Below are 21112 nucleotides of genomic sequence, written 5' to 3'. Positions count from 1 at the left end.
GTTCGTCGATCTAAATTTATCTGAATTTATTTCACCCACAGAATTTAACAATTATATCCCGTTAATAAATAATTGACTTAAAACAAGTATTGGTGTTTTAGCGCGTGCGCATTAGTGAAGTCGACAGCTCAAGCCGTGACGTCAGATTTGAATGTATGTGCAAGGCGCCGATCAATAATGCGTTCCAATCATTCTGTCGTGTTCTGTTTTTTAATATTGCATGCAATCCACAGTTACTGCAAATGTAAATTCATTTTCAATAAGTGAATCGTATGCCCAATTTTATGCATAACAAATAAGATGTAAAAAGAATTCGAAAAGTTTTTATTCTCATTAATCAAAAAATAGAAAAAAGTAATTATTGAAGACAGAATTGATATTCGAATAATGCGCAACTGTCGAAATGCGTAAATCCGTCATGTCGTCGCCGAACTGTCGCAATTCATTAATTGCTAGTGAATACAGATGGTATTTAAGACAATGTCGCTCCAGAAACAAAATCGCACTCAGCAATAATTGTTACTCTGCTATACGAGCGAACATGTCAATCATAGAAGCGTAACAATCAATAACTGATAATCCAATTGCGGTGAGAGTAGATGAGGGTGTGCCGAACAGCCGGGAAAGAAGAGAGTTTCATTAACTGTCGAATAGTACATCATGCCTTTTTCGCTCGTTCGACGACCTCATTTCCATCCGTAAGACCTGTCGCAAAAGAGAGAGGCGTGTTACCTTACACCCACCTTCTCTCTTTCTCTCTCTCTCTCTCCCTCTTGCCGACCTGTTTCCTTGTACAACAATGGACATGCACAATGCAGTAGTACAAGTCTCTATAATCCGCCCAGCTTCCTTTTTCGACGCCAGATGGTTGCGGCGGCGTTTACTTTCTGGGGAGAGCAGGCAGAAAGAGAGAGAGAGAGAGAGAGAGAGAGAGAGAGAGAGAGAGAGAGTCCAGCAGCAGTAGCACGCAGAGCGCGATTAAATATTTATCCGTCATCGCCGGGGACATCTGTCGGGAATCTGCCGACTTCATTATAGACTTACTTTGACGCCTGAAAGAGAGAGAGAGAGAGAAAGAGAGAGGCAGGCCAGTATATTTGTACAACATTAACGCCTACTACCACGTTGGGTTGCACTATGCGTTCTTGAATTGCTCGACACATGTCGTTCTGTACTCCTCGTCTGCCAAAATTACACGGGGGTGGGTTCTTTCCTGCAAGTTTATGGAAAAAGACGCCGGTGGCTGGCTGTCGTTCGTCTTTCTCAACTTTTTCAATAATCAAGTTACGACCGTTCCGCCTAGTTTCCTGAAAGTTATGGCATATCGAATAGGCTGGTACATCTTACTTTTCACGCCTCCCCCCCCGCTCTTAAAAAAGTTTTTCGTATAATTTTGTTTGAATTAGTCGAGATAAAAAAAGTCGACCAAAGAAACTGTCTCTAGCGATCCCTAATGCAAAGTCAGCTGTCAATGAATAAACAATTAACATCTACGCGAAGAAGAAAATTATCGAAAGCAGCTCGTCAACCAAAGTGAAAAAGACATGTTGGGAAGGTGGAAGGCGGGGGGCATTGGTACGGTGCCAGAGGCATTAGCTTAAACGCATCTCTCTCGCTCCCGCAGAATAGCCCTAAACGCTTGGGCACTTTGGCATTCATATGCATGAGATTCGGGGCGCGAGCGCCGAGGTTTTTGCGGTTAGCTGCTGCAGCAGTTGTTGCTCTCGCGCTATATGTAGGTAGTTCCCTGCATAGTTTGTGTTTGCACTCGGGATTTTCCCTGCCGAGTGTTTTCAATCGGAAACACGACTGGTTGCATAAATACTTGCGCAAACTGACGTGATCATGTGTTAACTCACGTGACACGAATGATTGATTTGTTCGAGGCTTACTTCGCTACTTTTTTTTTATTCCTCCCCGTTTTCTTTCTTAATGATTTTATGTCACGCGATTTTTTTAATACTTAAAAAGGATGTAGAACTAATTTTTTGGCAAACGCGTGTTTGATATCATATATGGTCAATGGGTATTAAACGAAATTCATTACAGTATTTTATTTTAATAATCATAATAGTTTATATTTTCAACAAACAATGATTTTGGAATAATCATAATAGTTGGTGTTTTCAAGAAACAATGATTTTCGAATTTTGACGGCAATAATCACAGCATAACTAGAAGAGGTATCAACACGCACTGATAATGGCTTATCAAATATGCTAATATTTTATTTTTCAAATGCATTTGCAACAACGTAATGCAATTGTTTTTGATTGCTCTTGTTGTGTTAACTTAATCTACGCTTATAAATCGAGGAAATTTTTCTTGTTACAATAGGATAGCCTTAAAATTATATCCCGTACGGAACATAAGTCCAATTTTTTTTCATATATAATACTAAAATAATTAAAAAAGTCTTATATCACCGAAGCGTTATATTGCTATCACTTTGCGAAACGAATCCAGCTTGTACATAGTCATTGTCCAAAAAAAAGCAAAATCAATAGCCTAATAAAAATTATTCAGTGATTACGAGCTATACACCGGAAGCATGCGTGGCGAAGCGAAAGCGAGCTTGCAGTGTAGTCGTCGACTCCGGCGACAAACAAAACCCGCTCGATAAAAATCCAATATTCGGCGTGCGTGTGCGTGCGCGTGTGTTTGCCGTGTACGTCCCGGAAAGGGCAATCACGTTTATCTCCCTGCCAGAGGCTGCGCGTACCGACCTCTCACGCACATGTCTGTGCGGGATACGGATGGAGAGCACGCGAGAATCCCTTGCTGAATTATTAACGCGCAGTTTTGCGCTTTTAATCTTAGTCGTGTTTTGAGGACCGAGCAAGCTCGGGAAATAGTCCGCTCGACTATTCAACGGAGGCCTTTCGTTTTCTCTTCCTTTGCTCGTTTTTGTCAAGGACGTATACTAAAAGGATGCCCCGCGCGTATTCATTCCGTCATGGTCAGGCTGATTTTCCAGATCAGCGCGTTTGTAGTCGCGAATAAAACGAAATTCGCTTTGTAAAATGCACTCACACGAGGAAACAAAAGTCTAGCAGAGGCATTTCATCAAGAGGGAGAGAAAAAAAGGAGGCCTTTGCGGCTCAAAAAGGGTGCGCGCGTTTGCTCCGATCACACGGATACGGGCACACAGGCGAGCCGAGAGAGAGAGAGAGAGAGAGAGAGAGAGAGAGAGAGAGAGAGAGAGAGAGAGAGCAAAAGCAAACACAAATCCACTGCTTTATCATGCAGGTCACCGCGCGGCCGTGTGTGCGGGAGAGCGAAGCGAAACGCTCCGTTTGTTTTATTTGTTAAATATTTCATTTGCCGGACGGGGCAGCCAATTACCTCTCTTCGGCGATTGCACGATAGAAGGAGAGAGATAGAGAAACTAGGCGATAACGAGGCCCGCCGTAAAAATACTATTGTCAGCCCGACGCCCCCCCCCCTCTGCTTTTTTGTCTGTGTTACGCTGACGTTTTCCTTTATCATTCGATTTCATTTCCAACAAAGTTGATTACTCGATCATGTTTTTATCTTTCTCTTCTTCTTTGGAGGATACTTCTAGAATTGATGAAATATCTGGCTTCTGCAAGAGGAGGTGATGAAATTATCGACGGTTATTAAGAATATCGGCGGTACGTTGCTTATGCAGGCGAGATGTTACAAGTTGATTACGCATTTAGACACGGGATTAAGTGAGCGTCGAACTCGTGACACCGACGCGCTGCGGGTATCATATCGACTTATCGTGATTTATGCAAAACACGCAGAGACTTTCAACACGACCAAACCCGACGTCATTATTATTCATTCTGCGTGTCTAGCGAGGATGTTTCAAATATTCATGGGGCTTTCATATCGATGTTTGCCCATGAAAAATGAAAAAAAAAAGACGCTCGACGTATTCTCGAAGATCGAAGCACAGAATGCTTTTAGCGGGATAAAATAAATCGTCTCACCGCCGATGCCCCTCCGTTCTGCATGCCGTTCGCGAGATAGAATGGAAAATTGACCGAACTAATCGGTTGATCTGTTTTTGCCGGCAGGTGTGGTTCCAAAACCGTCGTGCCAAGTTTCGCAAGCAAGAGCGTTTGGCCCAACAGAAGTCCGGCTCGTCGCAGCCGTCCAATCCTGCCCTGGACAGCAACAATTCGACGAGCGCCGCCGGCGGAAATTCGGCGCCGAGTCCATTGTCGGGCAACGTCAAGGCAGAAGGCCGCTCGCCACGAAGTCCCGCGAGTCCTGCGAGTAACTCGGAAGTCAAGCCCATTGCTAGTCAGAATCTGTTGAAACACCCGGAGGTGCCACAACCGCAGCAGCACGAATCGCCGAATGGTCGGGTAGGCGGCGCCGCCTGGGGCTCCTGTAGTCCAAGACCCTTCTCCGGCGCTCTCGCCCCTTACATGCTGGATCCGCTGCCCCTCAAGACCGCGAATCTATATTGAAGAGAGCTTTAGGTCGCTCATTTATTTTCACTTTCTTTCCTTCGACCAAATTTTGAAGCGATCACATGACCGTTGTCATCGTCTTTGCTTTTGTTCAACAATCAGGGTAAAATTAGCGTTGTGTTGCATAGTCGATATTTCGTTAGCGATTCGATCATTCAAGAATATAGTTGAATCATTTGAACACGTATTTTGAGACAAAAAATCAGAGTGTAGCTCCGTTAGTTGATCGTATAACGACGGTTCACTTATTTTTGGAGCGAGTGATGTACTCTTTGCCAGCGTTTCGAGTGGCTAGCGCGAGCTTTCAAAATATATCCTCGCCGATCAGTAATCCCCTTCCCCCTCCCTTCTCCATTTCTTAATTTCAATTCGAGTGGACACTTGAATGACCACTGCTGTAAAAAGAACAAATAAGTAATGTGAAACTTAGATTAAATGACCATTGAGCAAGCAAAAGAAAAACAACATGTATCACGAAGTAAACTAACGTTCGTTTTAGACTGCGAGAAATGAATTTTTTCTCTAGAACACCAAAAGCCATCCGATATACCATGAAATGTATTTGGAAAGAAAAGTGTGTACCTAGATCACGAACGCGCGTCTCCGGACATTGTACATATAGTCTAGTTGTTTTCGTCGCTGTATCGAGTGAATATTTGCGCTGAGAAGAATTTTTTTCGTTGGAAGAAAGAAAACACGTACTATTTTTATTTTTCATGAATATACAGAAACTAAAGTGAATGTAACTGTAGCACATCATTTTTTTTTCATACTACACGCGACAGAGACAGGTCATCGCAACGTGCTTCGAAAGATTGTAATTTTGCTGATCACGATATATAAAAACCTTCGTACAACACATACTACACTGCACCTCCGAAGCAAATTTTTTATAATCATTATATTACGTACGTACGATATATGTTTATAAAACTCATCTGTATAGATAGCCTATAAAAATATGATCACATTTAGTACATTTTACAATAACTTCACTTTGTTTATCTTTTCTTTTTCGAGTGTTTATTAATTTGTTCAAAATGAAAACACACTTGTTAGGTCGGTAATTGTTTAATCGATTGGAATGATATTCGTCCGTGGAGTTGAAACTTTTAGTGAGAACCGAGCCATCAGTAACTTATAAGCAAACTTTTCGTCCAAAGTACCGATATCTCGGACTCTCGATGACTTGTGTGAATTAGTCTTCTCAGTGCAAATTTATATAAGGAGTGATGCGCGTGTCGAAAGAATAAAATGCGATAAACGGCGATTCTCAAGAACTAAGGTTAATTATTATTAAGTATATCATTATGTGTGACTGGAACTTGTACAGTTGTTGCTATAAATATATGAAATTAGTGTTTTACACCACATTTCATTTTTGTCTCAACCTCTTTCATTTCTTACTACTTTTTTCAGTTGTTCCCATGCGGAAAGATTAAAAGTATAGGCAGTTTATTTAAAATTTTTTTTATTGATATATTCATTTAAAATAAATCAATTCTCATTCTTAGTCGTAGTTACATTAAATTACGCTCTGGATGAGATGATATACTTACAGTGCAGTTACGAGTGTAAATCATAATAAAACGATCTATCATATATTCACAACGTCATCGTTAAATCTTGAGTTTCTTCATATTTTGTCGCTGTTGCTTCATTGACCAATGAGAACAACAAAAATTCCCAAGAAAATTGCAAAAATAGATTACAAGCAGTGCAAAAGAGCTACACCGGTTTTACTATTTGCTTTTTTTTTCAATTTTAGCTATGGACAAGTTGGGTAGCTATCAACATCTATGATAGCAGCGGAGTACAAAAATGTCTGTTTTTTTTTTTTTTTTTTTTTTTTTTCAAGTAAAAATCGGTGACACCGAGTAATCCCCGTAATTTTCTTGATCCTTCGTTGCTCATTACTCCCGGAAACTTTTTTACTAACTTCTATATATTTTTTATATAAAGTTTCAGTTACAAGTTTCCAACATTGATACTTCCGAGCAACACAACATTCCAGTAAAAACTCAAAAGTTATTCAATCTAGTTATTTTAAAATAAAATAAAATAAAAGAATTAATATAATGATGAATGGAATCTAAGGGCAAAAATGGGAAATTAGAAAAATCAAAGGTGTGACACGCGATGAAGATGATGATTAAGCGAATGAATGTTAAAAATGAACCGTGAAAAGAAAAGAAACTTTATGATCAGCATTAGAATGAATATTTCTTTTCTCATCGTCAATTATTTTCGTCGTTTTTTGAATATCGCAAGGCTCCGTAAATAAAAAAAGTTACGGGTAGCCCGGAATTTATTTCGTTAATTCGATGATGAATAAAACAATTTTTCCTGTCGAAAAAATTCCGTAGAACTTACCCGAAGTCATTTTAGAGCACAAATATCGCTCTTAAAATAAAATATTCTTACATCAAGAGAAAAATCTATTGTTTATCAATATTTTAGAGTGAAATAAATTATTGAGCGAATTAAAAAAAAAAAGAAAGACGTTGAAAACCTTATTTCCATACCTTACCGTACCAATTTAGATGCCAAAAGAAATTTTATTGTACGGAAGCATCTCTCGTTCGTACAATCCTACCGTATCCAGTTCTACTAGATTTCTCAAATAAGTAATGTAAAGACTTCGGATCCAATGACCGTAATAACAAAAAATTCGTTCGTTAGTTAATATATTTTTTTGTCACCGTATTTATAACTCAATACTCCTCGCCCCCCCTTAATTTCTTTACTTCATATCAAATACAGATAGAGCCGTCATCGGAGGATCAAAGGGTGGAATATTTATAATATCATGAGTAAAATACAGCAATATTTTCATTCACATTATAATCGCGACGTTTGAATTGCGTCGTGGATTGTTCGCTCGAGTTCGTCAACAATATCCTATGTTATTTAGTGTGCTCTAGTACAACAATGACGCGTGTAAATAGTACCTATGTATACTCGGGCAAAAGAAAGAAAAGAAAAGAAAAAGCACCTGTTCGGGCGTCAAGTTCGCGCTGTCTGTGGTTTTTTTGGGCGATCTTCCATGGGCGCCCTCCTTTTCGTCGCTAGAATCTCGAATCACGCGATAGTGCACGCGATCGGGGAAAAGGAAGGACGGTCAGCCGTCGTTTAACGATTGGAAGGAGCTGTTTAGGCCATGGTGAGTGTGCCGGCGCCCATGCCGAAGCCAACGCCGCGTGGTCCGAAGTTCCTGCCGTAGCAGCCGCGACAGTAGATGTCGCCGTCGGGTCCGTCGTTGAGGTTCGTCGAGTCGAGCGAGCGGTGGCAGGCGCCGCAGCTGAAGCACCTCTTGTGCCAGACGCGGTTCTTCGAGATCATTTGCTCGGCGGCGTAGACAGGGTAGCCGCAGCGAGAGCAGCCCTCGCCGTCGCGCGCCTTCGAGCCCAACTCTGGCTTCGGCTCGAGACTGCAGCGATGAAGAGAAAAAAACGTGAGGGATCGTTCGAGCGGCTGCTCGGCGAGCTCGACAACTCGCTAATCAAAAGAGAAACTGACTATGAAGGCGCGTGATCGGGGTCGGTGGAAACGAGGGTAGGCGTGTGTCCGAATCCAAATCCCTTGGGTCCGAAGAGTTTGCCGTAGCAGGCGCGGCAGTGGATCTCCTTGTCGGGTCCGTCGCAGGCGAGCATCGAGTCGAGTGGCCTGTGGCACTCGGCGCAGTTGAAGCACTTCTTGTGCCACATCGTACCTTTGGCGAGCTGCTGCTCGGCGGCGAATACCATGCCGCCGCAGCGGGGACAACCCTGGCCTGCTGGCGCCTTGATCGACGTCGTGTCGGGGTTGTAGAATGGCCTGCTCGCTATTAAATCTTCCTCGCTGAAAAATTATTCTCTCGTTTGTTAGTCATTCGTAAACACAGCATTGTCGATCCGAATGACCGACGTCCGTTCCATTGATTTAGATTTAATTAATAACAAAGAAACGAGCTGACGTAGACTGATCTAATAACGAGCTTATTTCAAGAAAAGAAACGAACGTACCTGACGCCATCGGTCTGCAAGAATCCGGAGCCGCAGGCAAAACCGTAACCATGAGGTCCCCACTTTTTGCCGTAGCAAGTCTTGCAGTAAACGTCCTTATCGGGACCGTCGCAGGCTATGATCGAATCAAGAGTCTTGGTGCAGTCCCTGCACTTGTAACACTTTCGGTGCCATTCGCGACCCTTGGAGAGCACCTGTTCAGCGGCGAATACGACGCCGCCACAGCGAGGACAACCTTTGCCCGGTGGCGCTTGGATCGTGGCCGTATCCACGGTCGTCGTGCGTGGAGCAGCATCACTGTGGTGGGTATACGCAAATTAATCATCGCTTTTATGATGTTACAGTACGCTTTTTTAATACGCGCGCGCGAATGTTTAACGAGGTGGTTGTAACAGGATAGCTGCATCTTGATTATCGCGAAAAGCTAAACTTACGTGACATTTATTCCTAAGTGTGTAATATGAATTGCGCAATCTTGGACGATGAACGAATAAGATTGGTATATAGTTGGACAATCCAAAGACGTCGGTTACGAAACATCAAATCATTCAACGGTGAATATTGGAGATCGAAAATATCGAACAACGCTATATTCTGAGCACAATTTTTGCATTTGTTTTTTTTTTCAATTAAATTTTCATCACAAAACATCGCATTGAATGCAAGTATCCTGTTACGAGTTAAGTGAATTTCCAATGGTTCTAAGCTATACGGTGTATTCCAAAAACAAGCGAAATACGGCTCATTAATAATCGTGTTATGCATGATATCAAGACAATTGAATTTCTCGTTTGAAATAATTCAACATGCGCCACGATACAACATAAGCCACGATCGAGCTGAAACGTCTGATAACGCGACGGACAATCGAATTTCCGCTGGTGATTCGATTTTTCTAGCCGCGATGAATAACGGATGAGCTGCAACCATTGGCGATGCACTGAATCTCATTAGAAATCCACTTGTATCTCTCCGCATGCAAAAACAATCAAAATCAGACGGAATGAAGGAAGAGAGCAATGAAAGGAGAAGTGGATGTCGCGGCGAAAAATTCAACGGCTAATGAAATCCTGAGACAATTTCAGTGCCGCCGCGGTGAATTATTCGCGGTGACTCTCCGTGCTTTATTGACGTAAAACAAGTCCACAGAAATAATTGTTAGGCGTGCACATATGCTTGATTCAATTGTAGTATTTATCACTCGGATTTCTTGTGTCGTAGTAATAAATAACAGTAATCGGGGTTATTTTCATTGTGAAGGAAGAAAAGCACACCAAGACTGTTCAGAGTTATCACGATCGCTTAAGTTGTTGGTAACGATTTGTTTGTGTAATGGATAACACACAAATATTTTCAGAAACGTAGTGATTGGATAAAGGAAAATAACTAGAACTGATTATGAAGGTAAAACACTTAAATGATGGAGCTGTGAGTAGCGCGTTATAGCGTTATGTGGCACCGATAACGTGAGAATAAAAATACTAAGACAGAAAAAAATTATGACTATTCGCACGGAGAGAATCAGTTTCATAATCTAATCAATTTATCATTTTATTTCTAAAAGTATTTTCATCTGAATCAACGCTCATGTCTAAGAAATATTATTTTAAGAATAATTATTCAGCCAATCAATGTTTTATCTCACTTTGGATTTCAATTATTTTATTAGTCACTATTGCAGCTTTGTAACTCAATTTTTAGTAGCGATTGATTTCTCAACAATATTAAATCAATAGATTAACAAATTGTCTCCACGAATAGCCACTGACGAGTGTAAAAAAAGAACAACAAGACAAAAGTACCAAGAACAAAAATAAAAGGAATTTACGCGAAACAGAGAAAATTCATAAAAAAGTAGGGTACTTTGATCTCGTTAATCATGACAATAAAGGCTAAAAAGAGAAGCCGGGGCTCGGCGTACCCCTCATCCTCGATATCGCACTGCAGCCCGATCCATATGACCCCGGCGTGGCCGATGCCTCGCGGGCCAAATTTCTTTGGATAGCAAGCTGTTAAGCAGAGAGAAATAGACAAAAGCGCATCATATAATCATGTTTTTGACAGAGAAACAAAGAGAGAGAGAGAGAGAGAGAGAGAGAGAGAGAGAGAGAGAGAAGAAAAAAGAAAACGTTAATTATAAAATAATCAAGAAGTGTCATAGAAAAGAGTCGCATTGTATGTGTATGTATTGTTGGTGTACCTAACAAACCCGTTGGCGTAACAATCGCTTTGGAGAGCACCACCACCTTGGCCGTAGCCGTAGCCCTTCGGACCGAACTTCTTTGCGTAGCACACTGGGCATTCAGGTTTGATTTACGGGACATTGCAATAATCAACGATTTCATTAGATTTCCGATTTTTCTTTCGAGTTGTCAATATGTATATCTCGGTTTGATCTTTTTTAATCGACAGTGCATCCTCACCTTTGCAATAGATATCCTTGTCGGGACCCTCGCAGCAGTTGACCGAATCTAGTCTCTTGAAGCAGAAGCCACACTTAAAGCATTCCCTGTGCCATGGCTATCAGTCGAACACAAATCAGGAGAGAGAAACATTGGTTAGTCACTGCTCGTTGTTGTTTCTTTTTCTTTTCGTATATTCAACGATACTGCGGGCGGATAGGTAACATCGAAACGTCATGCTGTAATGCCGATGGTGTATTGATCACGTTGTTATTTTGCGAGTTCGCAAGCCCAGTCTACCGACAATAACTTTGATTATCGCTTGGATGCGCAATCCTATTACGAGATCTATTCCGAGCCGCTGCGAGCACGCAACATCTGACGAACGGCGAACGGCGAACTCCGAAAGCATCCGTATTTACAACGACTCGTCGTTGCTCCCGAAATAATTGAGAAAAATCGAAAATCCGAGCCTTGGTAAAAGTGCACGAGCGCCTGTGCGCGAGCGAGACTGATGCGGACGAGAACAAACTCAAACACCGAGCACATTCGCACACGCGAGCCGAGTGATTGGCCCAGCGAGTGCAGGGCAAACGCTGTTTGCTGTCGCGAGGGCTAATAGACCGAGTGCGACAAAACCGACACACGCCCCCGCCTCTCTTTCAATCCCATCCCATTCAACGATGAATGAACTTAACGAGGGCTAATGTATGCGCGTCTGTGTACAGTCCTGTTCGAGTCTCGCTGTCTCTCTTTTTTCTTTCTTCTTCGCGAGAATTGCGAGCGAGCGGACAGAGGGGTGCTTATGCAAGCCCGAAATCGCTCAACTCTTCGTGTTTTCAAAGTTAATCACGCGTCTGACTTGTCCGAGATGCTTTTACTTGATTAACGATCTGCTGACATTTAGTGAAAGACGTACGTTTCGGCTAGTCACAATTTCAGTAGTATGCGTGTCGCTGTTGCAAAACATTCTTCAGGGTTTTTTAAACTTACTTTTTCTTCGATTGCAGTCGTCTCTTGCCGTTACAACGCTGCTTTTCATCTCAAATTCTCGATGAAAAATGTCTATACGACCCAAGTATTATTTTTCTTACTGTACACGCAGTTATTGCACATATGATTATCATTAGAGGTTCAATCATGAGAAATGCTTGTCACAAAAATTAGGATGGATTTTTTGTGTGCGGAAATTAAAAAAACTATATATAAAGTTCCACGAGAAGGGAACACAAAAAAGAAAACACTCGATCTTTTTGTTGTTTCTTTCGTATAAATTCACTGGTCTGATTGTTAGGACGATAAACAAAATATACCTCGACAGTAAATTTCGCGATCGGGACCATCGCAATGTAAGGTAGAGTCCAGGGTCCGGTGACAGATTTTGCACTTGAAGCATTGTTTATGGTAGCCCTATTCATAAGAAGCAGCAATGACTACGTGGCTGCTCGATATTTACTTTTTTATCTACTGTAATTTCTTGCTTTCGTTACTCTTTTATGCTCAGCATTTTCATTAACAGCGTCAATATTAATAGCATTATTGAGCCTATTACATATTGTGCTCTCTTGATCCGAAAACATTTTCGAAACTCAAAAAAAAAGGGCCACTCGTGTGAGCATATGCACGCTGACGAAATATAGGTATATATCTCGAAACGCCATGACGAAATTTGAATGTTGGCGAAGCGCCGCACGACTCCATCGCTGGCTTAATTTTAGAGAGCCGTGCGCGCACGTGACATCAATTTTTCGAGCACTTCTCTTATTACCCGTAGCCACTGTCGAAATTCGAAAAAAAAGAAACGACGAACGCTGTTTATAAATATAAACGAGCTTGCAAGACTTTAGTGTACACGCTGTCCGAATTTCGTTTGAAGAGCGTTTATTTTTGGGCGTCGCTTAGTCAACGTTGTAACGGATTCCTTTTAAAATTCCAATTGATAGGATTTGCAAAATATTAAAAATTTATTATGTATGAAATGAGAAATAAAATAATTTAAATGCATAAAACGATTAAGTTGAAAAACTATTATGTATGTGCGAGTAATAAGATCTTCCTATCGACTCTGCCGTGTTCAATTGCCGTTAAAGCTCTTAAATAGTTTGATTTTATAATTAAATAATAACAACGGTAAAAGAATTATAAAGAACAATTGAAACGCCGATAAATTAGTAGCGGTAAGGAGGTTTCTTTTGAAAGTCTGTTATCTATTCTGAATAGATTAAAAACTACATTCGATTCGAAATGATCGCAATTTACCGGGTGCAGCTCGCGAGTTAGATTTTTATTTCGTGCATAACGGCAACAGCAATATTGATAAGAAAAAAGATATCGGCGCATTCAGAAATACAAAAGTTAAATCGATATCAATATCAGATTCTTGTCTGTCTACGCTCCGATCATATTTTTTTTCGAGAATACAAAAGAAAAGCTTACTCGTCGTGGCAAATAAATAAAAAATGCGTTAAACCCGATTCGTGGTAGCCGCTGCATAATTAAAAAGGTAAGCAGTCGCGACGATTATTATCAAATTAAAATCGCTCAACCCGTGACTGCATTAAAATACATGGAATTTGTTGTTCGCGCACAACTGAATTTTCCCTAGCGCGGTATCGGATTTCCATCGTAGCGACGCGCTGCGGGAAAACTGAATTGCGCGAGGAATTCAATTTTCTTCGGAATAACAATAATAATGCGCGCTCATTTGGCATTCTTAGTATCTTGTAGATATACAAGTTTCACGAGCCTGGTTTTTCGTCAGTTGTGATGATCATGAGATATACAGATCACAACGCGAAGACACGGGCCACACAAATTTCGGGCATGGTTATTTTATTATTATTATTATTTTTCATTATCATAAAATATTTTTGAAAATGTCACTAGTAGCGTTAAAAGTGGTATTTTCAGAGCAATAAGTGCTTTTTCTTGAAATAGATATATCTATACCAAAAATTCGAGAGATCTATAAATATCGTAACTTTTATATTTTTTAATTAAAACCTTGGGACATTTGCTCATTTTTTATCGACTCACATAATTTGTCGACTATTTTTTCATTTCAGATCACCTTTTTTTTTTGACTTTCGAATTCTATTGTCAACTGATTCACGTGTAAGTTATAAATAAAACGTCGTAAAATTTGTTTTTTTTTTATTTCGCTTTCGAATTGCACCATGATGAAAATAACAAAAGCAAGAAATTCGATCCGCTTTGCAGACAACCGCAAGTATATGAAAATATTTACACTAGTGGTATCGGTGGAGCACGTGAATATATATTTTTTCGTAAATTCAATGCTAAAAAATGAAATTTTTGAAAATCTAATCTGTTATCTTGTCCCGTTAGTACGATGTGGACACGAGTGTATTTTGGTATGAGTTGCGAAGGAAAACTAGTCCGATGCAAAAACAGATTACTTTTCGTATTGAAAAAAGTTTTCTGGTTAGAAGCATACTTTAAGAATCTGAATATAAGTTTAAATCAATTCAATTTTGAAGAAAATCATCAAGTAACCTATTGGCAAGTGGACTTTACCGCGAAAAAAGGGGTCATCGTCCTATCACCGTCCTTCACCGACTTAACTTACCCTTCCTCTGGCGAGCATCTGCTCGGCAGCGTAAACGTAGCCGCCACAGCGGGGGCATCCCTCACCCTCGGGTGCCTTGGCGATGGCGCGGGGCTCCATCATTGCATTCGTACCTCTGTATTCCCTACAAAATACACACGATTAACATTCGAAATAATCAAATTTTTCAATAGTTTGTCTGTTTCATGTTGGCATGTGATGTGAATGAACATTTACGATGAAAATGACAAAACTATTCATCGTTCATTTTTGCGTAGTCAGTTATGATGGTCGCAATGACAATCACAACTTTCTAAGTGTGGAGATGTGTTGAGTCAAATTCTTTGCGACGTTCGATGATCTAAAACACCGATGAACAGCATAGAATTTGACAGAGAAGAGTGTTGGTAAAAAATGCAACGATCGAGTTTCGCTGGAGCCCAATGACCCCTCGACAAACGATATCAGTTGAAGAAATTATCTTGGAACTGAAACGACGAGCCAAGCTTTTCGACGCTCATGGGTATATTATGAACTTTCCAAGATTCATTTGTCGACGAGAGATTGTCTTGATATCCTTGGCTTTCGCGAAATTCGGTTGTTCATAAATATTGAGTTAGGGAAACAAATCTGCAAAAATTACGCCAACCAAGTGATACAATAGCACATCTAGTTGAGAAAAATTCATAAGGCGCTATAACAACAAAAAACCTACGGAGAGGAACAGACGCTGAAACGATCAATAATACAACGCTTCGTTAGTTACGATTGTTTTTCTTTCATCTTGTACGGGATACGTTATTCACAATTACAGAAGGAATATCGTACAGTCACATACACGTTCGATGATACAAAATCAGATGAGAGAGACAGACGCATGACGCGCGCGTGTTCCTCGTCCGCGGTTTGTTAACTTTGTTGTACTTTAATTGTTAGGCACATGTTAGTAAAGGTTAGTGTTCCCCAACCACGCGACGTGGCTTCCGCCGAGCCCCGAGAGGAGAGCCGAGAAGCAGATGTTGGTGCGTACCAATTACAAAAAATAAGATAAAAAAATTGTTTCAAGTTTCGTGGAAATTTTATTTAACAGAAATAGCGACATTGAAAAAAAGAATATAACTATTCACAGCGAGAGAAAGATAGAAAGAGAGAGAGAGAGAAAGAAAGAGAGAGAGGGAGAGAGAGAGAGAGAGAAAGAGAGAAAGAGAGAGAAGAGAAAAAGAGAAAGAAAGTGCAAGAGAGAGAGAGCGAGCGCAAGACATTCGTATAACTGCTAGAGTACTGTGTGGGGGTTAAGGGTTAGCGAGGGTTAGAGGGTTAGAGTCGAAGAAGAAGGCCGTGCAGGACATTCGGCGCAGGAAGCGAACAGCTGATCAATTGAACAAGTGAAATAATTAATAATAGTTCACGCCCTGGCCAAAAAAAGAGAAAGAGAGAGATAGAAAACAATTGGACTCGGTGCTCACCATCATCAGTAATTCAGTTTTAGCGTGGGATACTCGATTGTGTGTTTTTTTATACTCTTTTTTTTTGTATTTTGTTTTTTTTTTTTGTTTCTATTTTACTGTCGGGGCCCTGTTGCGAGATCATCCCGTGGCGGCTCGAACTCGGCGGGGCTGGCGGGAATTTCGGGGATGGGATTGTTTTCACCTCGGCACTCGACCGGCGAACGCTTGCAGGCGACTTTTTTCTGCTTGTTTTTAATTATTTGCACGAATCAACGACAAGCGTCCCTCGAGAACGAGACCTTGTGAATTATCAAAGCTCAAGTCCTTTCAAGTTTCTTTTTGTATACAGTGTTATTTATTAATTAAGATATTCCTTTTTTTAATGTAACACTTATTACAGATGGTACAAATATTCCTATATCTAAAAAGAGAGAGAGAGAAAAAATTTGTATGTGTTTTCTTTGCAGTTTAGTGATTTTGTGTCTGAGTGTTTGTATAAATCTTTTTTAGATAAAGATCAATTGAATATCGTATAAGTGTGTGTACATTATTTTCCATATACGTGTCGGTATGTTTTTTTGTAGCACTCTATAATAATAAAATCGTATTTTCTTTTCTTTTCTTGCACAATAATATCAAATGATAATAAATATTATAAGTTGTTTTTTCTGAGTATATATATCTCCATACAATGCATTATAGAATCATACCCGGGTTCGCATATCCACGAGAGTTCTTGCGGAGAACTTTCGGGGATCGCAGAACATCGACTATACATTGACAGTATATAATCACTTTGTTTGACGCTCGTCTCTTAAGGAAAAAAAATGGTACTTGATGGTAAAAACACACACATAAAAGGGATCAAATAAAAAAGAAAACGGCACTTTTTTTTCATCGTCAACACTAAATGGACAACAATGGCGGTGATGTTGCTACGAGGAAAAAATTTAAGGTGCCCGCCGACATCACCGACTTACAAGAGTTGAATAATTTTTTTATTCGTTTTTTTGCTTTTTTTGTTTTGTTTTTTAGGATAAAGGGTGAAAAGAACCAAATAAAAAACAGACTATAGGATAGAAAGAAGTGTGATCCAGTTAAGCGATACTTATAGGGACGCATGCTCGGCCTCAAGAGTAAGAGAGAGAGACGATTTTTTTTCCTTGAACGCGAGGAGAAACAAAGGGGCTAAAGAGGGACGAGGAAAAAAAAGAAAAGAACGAAGAAAGAAAAAGGGACAATAGTGACAGGGAAGCAGGGGGAGGGGGGCGTTGGGTGACATAGAGACAGGAGGGCTGATGGCACTCACTGGTGAGCCAAATGATCTCCCTGGTCCATGGAGAGGCATCCAGCACCACCACCGAATCCGTAACCCTTGGGTCCAAACTTGCGTCCGTGGCAGGTTCTGCAGTAGAGCTCACCCTCGTGCTCGCTGCAGTTTGTCGAGTCGAGCAACTTGCCGCAAAGGCCTGCAATCGGATAGACGCGTTCATCAATGATGAGCGTCTGTCAATTAAACGTGCTAACCGAATTCGGATGGTTCTTCTTGATCTTTCGATCGCAAAATAAAATTCTGGAAAATGATATCAAGTCGATTGGTGATTGCAATCGAATAATCAGAGATCGGAGCACCGTCTGACGTAACGTGCTTCTTATCACTGAATCGCGTTAACGTTACCTCTTCCCGACGGCAAAAGGAAAGTGTCAAACCGATCAGCTAGGTTTGCTCGATCGCTATACATCGTCTACGTCTAGTAAATCAATCACTGTTTACGACATTATATTTTCTTGGTCTAATCATTTTACTCACCGCATTTGAAGCACATCTTGTGCCATTTAAGTCCACCGGCTACGCGCTCCTCGGCGGCGTAGACTGACTTTCCGCACTTCGGGCATTTCACTTGTTCGATTGGTTTGTAAGGCATTTTGTCTGTAAAAAGGAGTCCAATTAAATATTCCTGGTATGATTGTTTGAAAAGTTGGCGTTATTTGATTCCCGTAGCTATTGGCTGACAACTCCGAGAGATATTGCTTGAGATTTGACTTGTACATTGACCGTTTTGTGGGCTATTTGGAAATTAGATATCGGAGAAACAATTACAATTGGATGTAACCATATTTACTCGCTTTCCAAATCGCATTTACATTGATTGTGAGCGCGATGCTACGGTAAGTTATTACAATTGCCATCGTTGCTTTGCGTCGTGAAAGCGATATTTATATCTCATTTTTGCCCGCTCGGCCGTCGCAGCGCGTCAAGTCTCGCAAATTGAATCAAACTCAAAAATCGCCAAAAAGAAAATGACCGAATTACGGAAGGGATTAGTCAGATGCTATCTTTAAAATGATTTTATGTAACGAAGTAGGCTACTTTGCTCGTGAGTGTTGAGCTTCCCTGGCAGCCGGCCAAATTGCAAAACATCGCTGCTACAAATTATCACGTTTACACGGAAAAACATTTTTTTTCTTCGCCGTCTTTTCTCTTTGACAAATAAATAGAATGATGATTTTAGCACGCAAACTACATTAAACATCGGCATTACCTCGCGGCATTAATTTTGCAGCATTCCAACTTGAGAATCACGTTAACGTAATCATATATTTCTCGAGATGGCGTGGATTATGAAATCGGTAAAAGTACATTATGTATCAAGGGAGTGCAATGAGGAATGGTGGCACTGCGTGACACAGTGCCATGGTTTGTCCACTGCGCTCGTTTTCAGCTGAGCTCTCAGCAAGCGACATGGAACCCTATCGATTGTCTAAAAGTAAAGTGCCTCTTGTACGCGCGATTCTTCAGGTACATTACTCTCGGGCCGTCCATGCGGTTCTGTGCTCCGTGCTAGGAAGGCGCGCTCAATCGCCACTTTACGCGCGGCGTGGGGGATCTCGATCGAAACCGCCGAACATCCCGTGCGAATATGCGTATTTCAAATTCGACCCTCCTGAAAAAAGAAGATTCTCAGCTGGAACGTAGCATCGAGCGAATTCCAATTTCCCGCCGTGTGAAAGTTATCTAACCGCGTGCGAGCAAGAAAAAATGGAACGTAAACAATCCGCCGACGGAGCGCCGCATCTATTTCCGTGGTCAAGCCCGCGCGCGGTCTATATTCGTAGACGCGTGCGCGGCGTAGGCAGTGTATCTGACGGCCGTATTTGGAGGCAGACGGCTCGCAGTCATTTAGAGATCGCCCTTTTGCCTTCTTCTTCCGCGCGAGGCGTCGATATTTGAAACTCGATACCGCTTGCCCGTGCGATCTCGCAGCGCGAAGTCGTCGCGCGTCTCCTCATCGCGAGGCGCCCTTTTCGCGTGCACGCGTGGCGACCGATTTTCATAATTGCATTTTGCATCATCGTCGCGGAGATAGACACTTGTAATGCGATGCCACCGTGAGCCGTATAAATTTTTCACGGGCAAATTCAATTTACCGGTAGAACGAATCGAATGATCCAATAAGAAATTCATAAACCCTTTTGGAAATTCTTTCGCATTGCTGTAATCGGGCTTACCGAAAGAAAAAAAATCGATCGGTCATTATGTTCCTTCGATTCTCCGTCACACGCGACGTTCAATTAGCTCTCATCGAGAATCGCTCTCGGAAAAGAAAAAGAACACCCTTGGAAAGAGAGAGAGAGAGAGAAAGAGAGAATCCGACTCTCTTCCATCTTTTAATCTCATCCTCTAGCTCCCCTCTCGTGTGTGCGCGTGTATCCTCGCGGTCCGTTTCTCCTCCCACGCCCCCACCGCTTTCCTCGAACCCCACCGCTTGTGGAGCATTTTGCCTCCCTCCAGTTCTCTACCCCCACGAGGTTGGTATATAACTTACGACCCGCCCATTTCAGTTATCTAGCGCTGTTTTTTTTCACTCACCCCCCCCCCCCCCCCATCGTTCTCTCGCTGTCGCGCGCGCTCGCGAACACGTACACGCGAGCAAGCAAGAGTTTGTTTCTATTTGCACACTATCAGGATTAAAAAATGCTTTATTTAGATTTGCGCGAGTGTAAATAGGAAATGCTGTTTGCTTACGCGCCTTTTACTTTGCGCGCTTCCGTTCGCAACGCCCAATACGCGTCTGTGTTTACGCGCACGCGGGCAAAAATTTGCGAGCCACTGTGTCGCTCTGCCGCGTGCATACGCACTTATTATACTTCGTCGTTTCGTCCATTTGACGATTCGACGTTGCGACGATTTCGCTCGGCGCAGGAACATTAATAATAGGTTTGCATAATTATTGATTTTTCATTTCGCGTGCAACTTCCAACCCGGAATAAAGAGAAAATTGAAGCATTTATCCAGGAAAAAAAAATGTATTTCTTCGTGCGAGGAATCGTGGCTGATTAAACGAGTCTACGCAGTCCAATCAATGAAGCAGCAGCCACGTCACTGATGTTTCAGCAATGCGTAATTGCTAATCGATCGTGAGCATTAGTCACTGGTATATCGCTCCGGTGCACTTTTCGCGAGCTCGCTGCGATCGCGCGCAACGAGAAGAGGAAAAAAAACCTCGTTCTATAAATAATAATAAAAGAAGGAAAAGGCGACGGCTTACTTGGCCTACTTAGCTGTCGCAAGTAATTAGTTTTCGCGTTCCGAGAAAAACCCGTGTGTGGAGTCGACGATCGATCTCGTGCAGAAAGACCGCCGCCGAGGCCGTTCGGCGATCGCTTTGTCCAGATCGGATAAGCCCCCCCCCCCCCCTGGCGAACTTTCGCCGCGTGGACGCCAGCGCGCCTCGGGTTATTTCGCGCACACAGCCCCGCGAAAGCTATTTCCGTATGCATAAGGCGCGAGGCCATCCTCCGGGGAGCCGTTTCGCCAAGCGGATCTCAAGATCGTACGTCGAACGGCCACTGCTGCGCACTTTCCTCGCGCGTTGCGTAACGACGCGAGGAAGCGGAACGATTACGCGATCGCAAGCGCAAGGTGGAACGGCGAAAAGCGAGCGCTACAGATTGCAGAGGAAAAACTCACGAGAAGCTTGCGTGCCGTCCGAGCGATCGGAAAAAAAGAGCGTGCCGCTGTTATGATAATGGTTAAGAGAGAATTAGAGAGACTGAGAGAGAGAGAGAGGAAGACCCTTGCCTGTGTGTCAAATCGTCTATGTCTCGCGCACTTGAATAATCTCTTTCTCTTCTCTTGGACAAACACCGCACACTAATACTGGATATCGAATGGCGCCGCTCGGCTCGGTCACGGCCTAGTCATACAGATCTTTGCACACGGCACGTGTGCACCGGAGGC

General features: G+C 42.0%; 2 protein-coding genes across 3 annotated transcripts in view; one reads left to right on the top strand and one right to left on the bottom strand.

Annotated features, from left to right (window-relative positions):
• Nucleotides 1-6944, top strand: part of LOC131671603 (paired mesoderm homeobox protein 2A-like) — a 25263-nt gene extending 18319 nt beyond the window's left edge. Inside the window, exon 4 of the mRNA XM_058948150.1 lies at nt 4047-6944. Coding sequence (XP_058804133.1) covers nt 4047-4445 — 399 coding nt within the window. The 3' untranslated portion in view covers nt 4446-6944. The remainder of the gene's footprint in view (nt 1-4046) is intronic.
• LOC131671602 (muscle LIM protein Mlp84B) lies at nt 5907-21112 on the bottom strand. Of its 2 annotated transcripts, none has more exons than XM_058948148.1 (9): nt 20954-21112; nt 17681-17800; nt 17180-17339; nt 14444-14567; nt 10876-10972; nt 10653-10746; nt 8453-8749; nt 7968-8288; nt 5907-7878 (listed from the first exon to the last, which is right to left on the bottom strand). In XM_058948148.1, exons 2-9 carry the CDS (start codon nt 17793-17795, stop codon nt 7602-7604), a joined length of 1485 nt encoding a protein of 494 aa, XP_058804131.1. In that variant the 5' UTR covers nt 17796-17800; nt 20954-21112; the 3' UTR covers nt 5907-7601. The 2 variants fall into 2 exon arrangements, with proteins under 2 accessions (XP_058804131.1, XP_058804132.1); XM_058948149.1 differs by having other exon boundaries at nt 20843-20984.

Source organism: Phymastichus coffea, unplaced genomic scaffold, assembly GCF_024137745.1.
Source record: "Phymastichus coffea isolate CEN01 unplaced genomic scaffold, Cenicafe_Pcof_1.1 PCOF00129, whole genome shotgun sequence".
Classification (NCBI taxonomy): Eukaryota; Metazoa; Arthropoda; class Insecta; order Hymenoptera; family Eulophidae; genus Phymastichus; species Phymastichus coffea.
This window is presented reverse-complemented; position numbering and strand designations above follow the sequence as displayed.

Excerpts from the sequence above, each read along its gene's own strand:
- LOC131671602 (XM_058948148.1), bottom strand. The coding sequence starts at position 17,795 with ATGCCTTACAAACCAATCGAACAAGTGAAATGCCCGAAGTGCGGAAAG. Across the intron at positions 17,340-17,680 it reads CAAGATGTGCTTCAAATGCG|GCCTTTGCGGCAAGTTGCTC; the intron begins GTGAGTAAAATG and ends ATCCGATTGCAG. Across the intron at positions 10,747-10,875 it reads CAAGGATATCTATTGCAAAG|TGTGCTACGCAAAGAAGTTC; the intron begins GTGAGGATGCAC and ends CTGAATGCCCAG.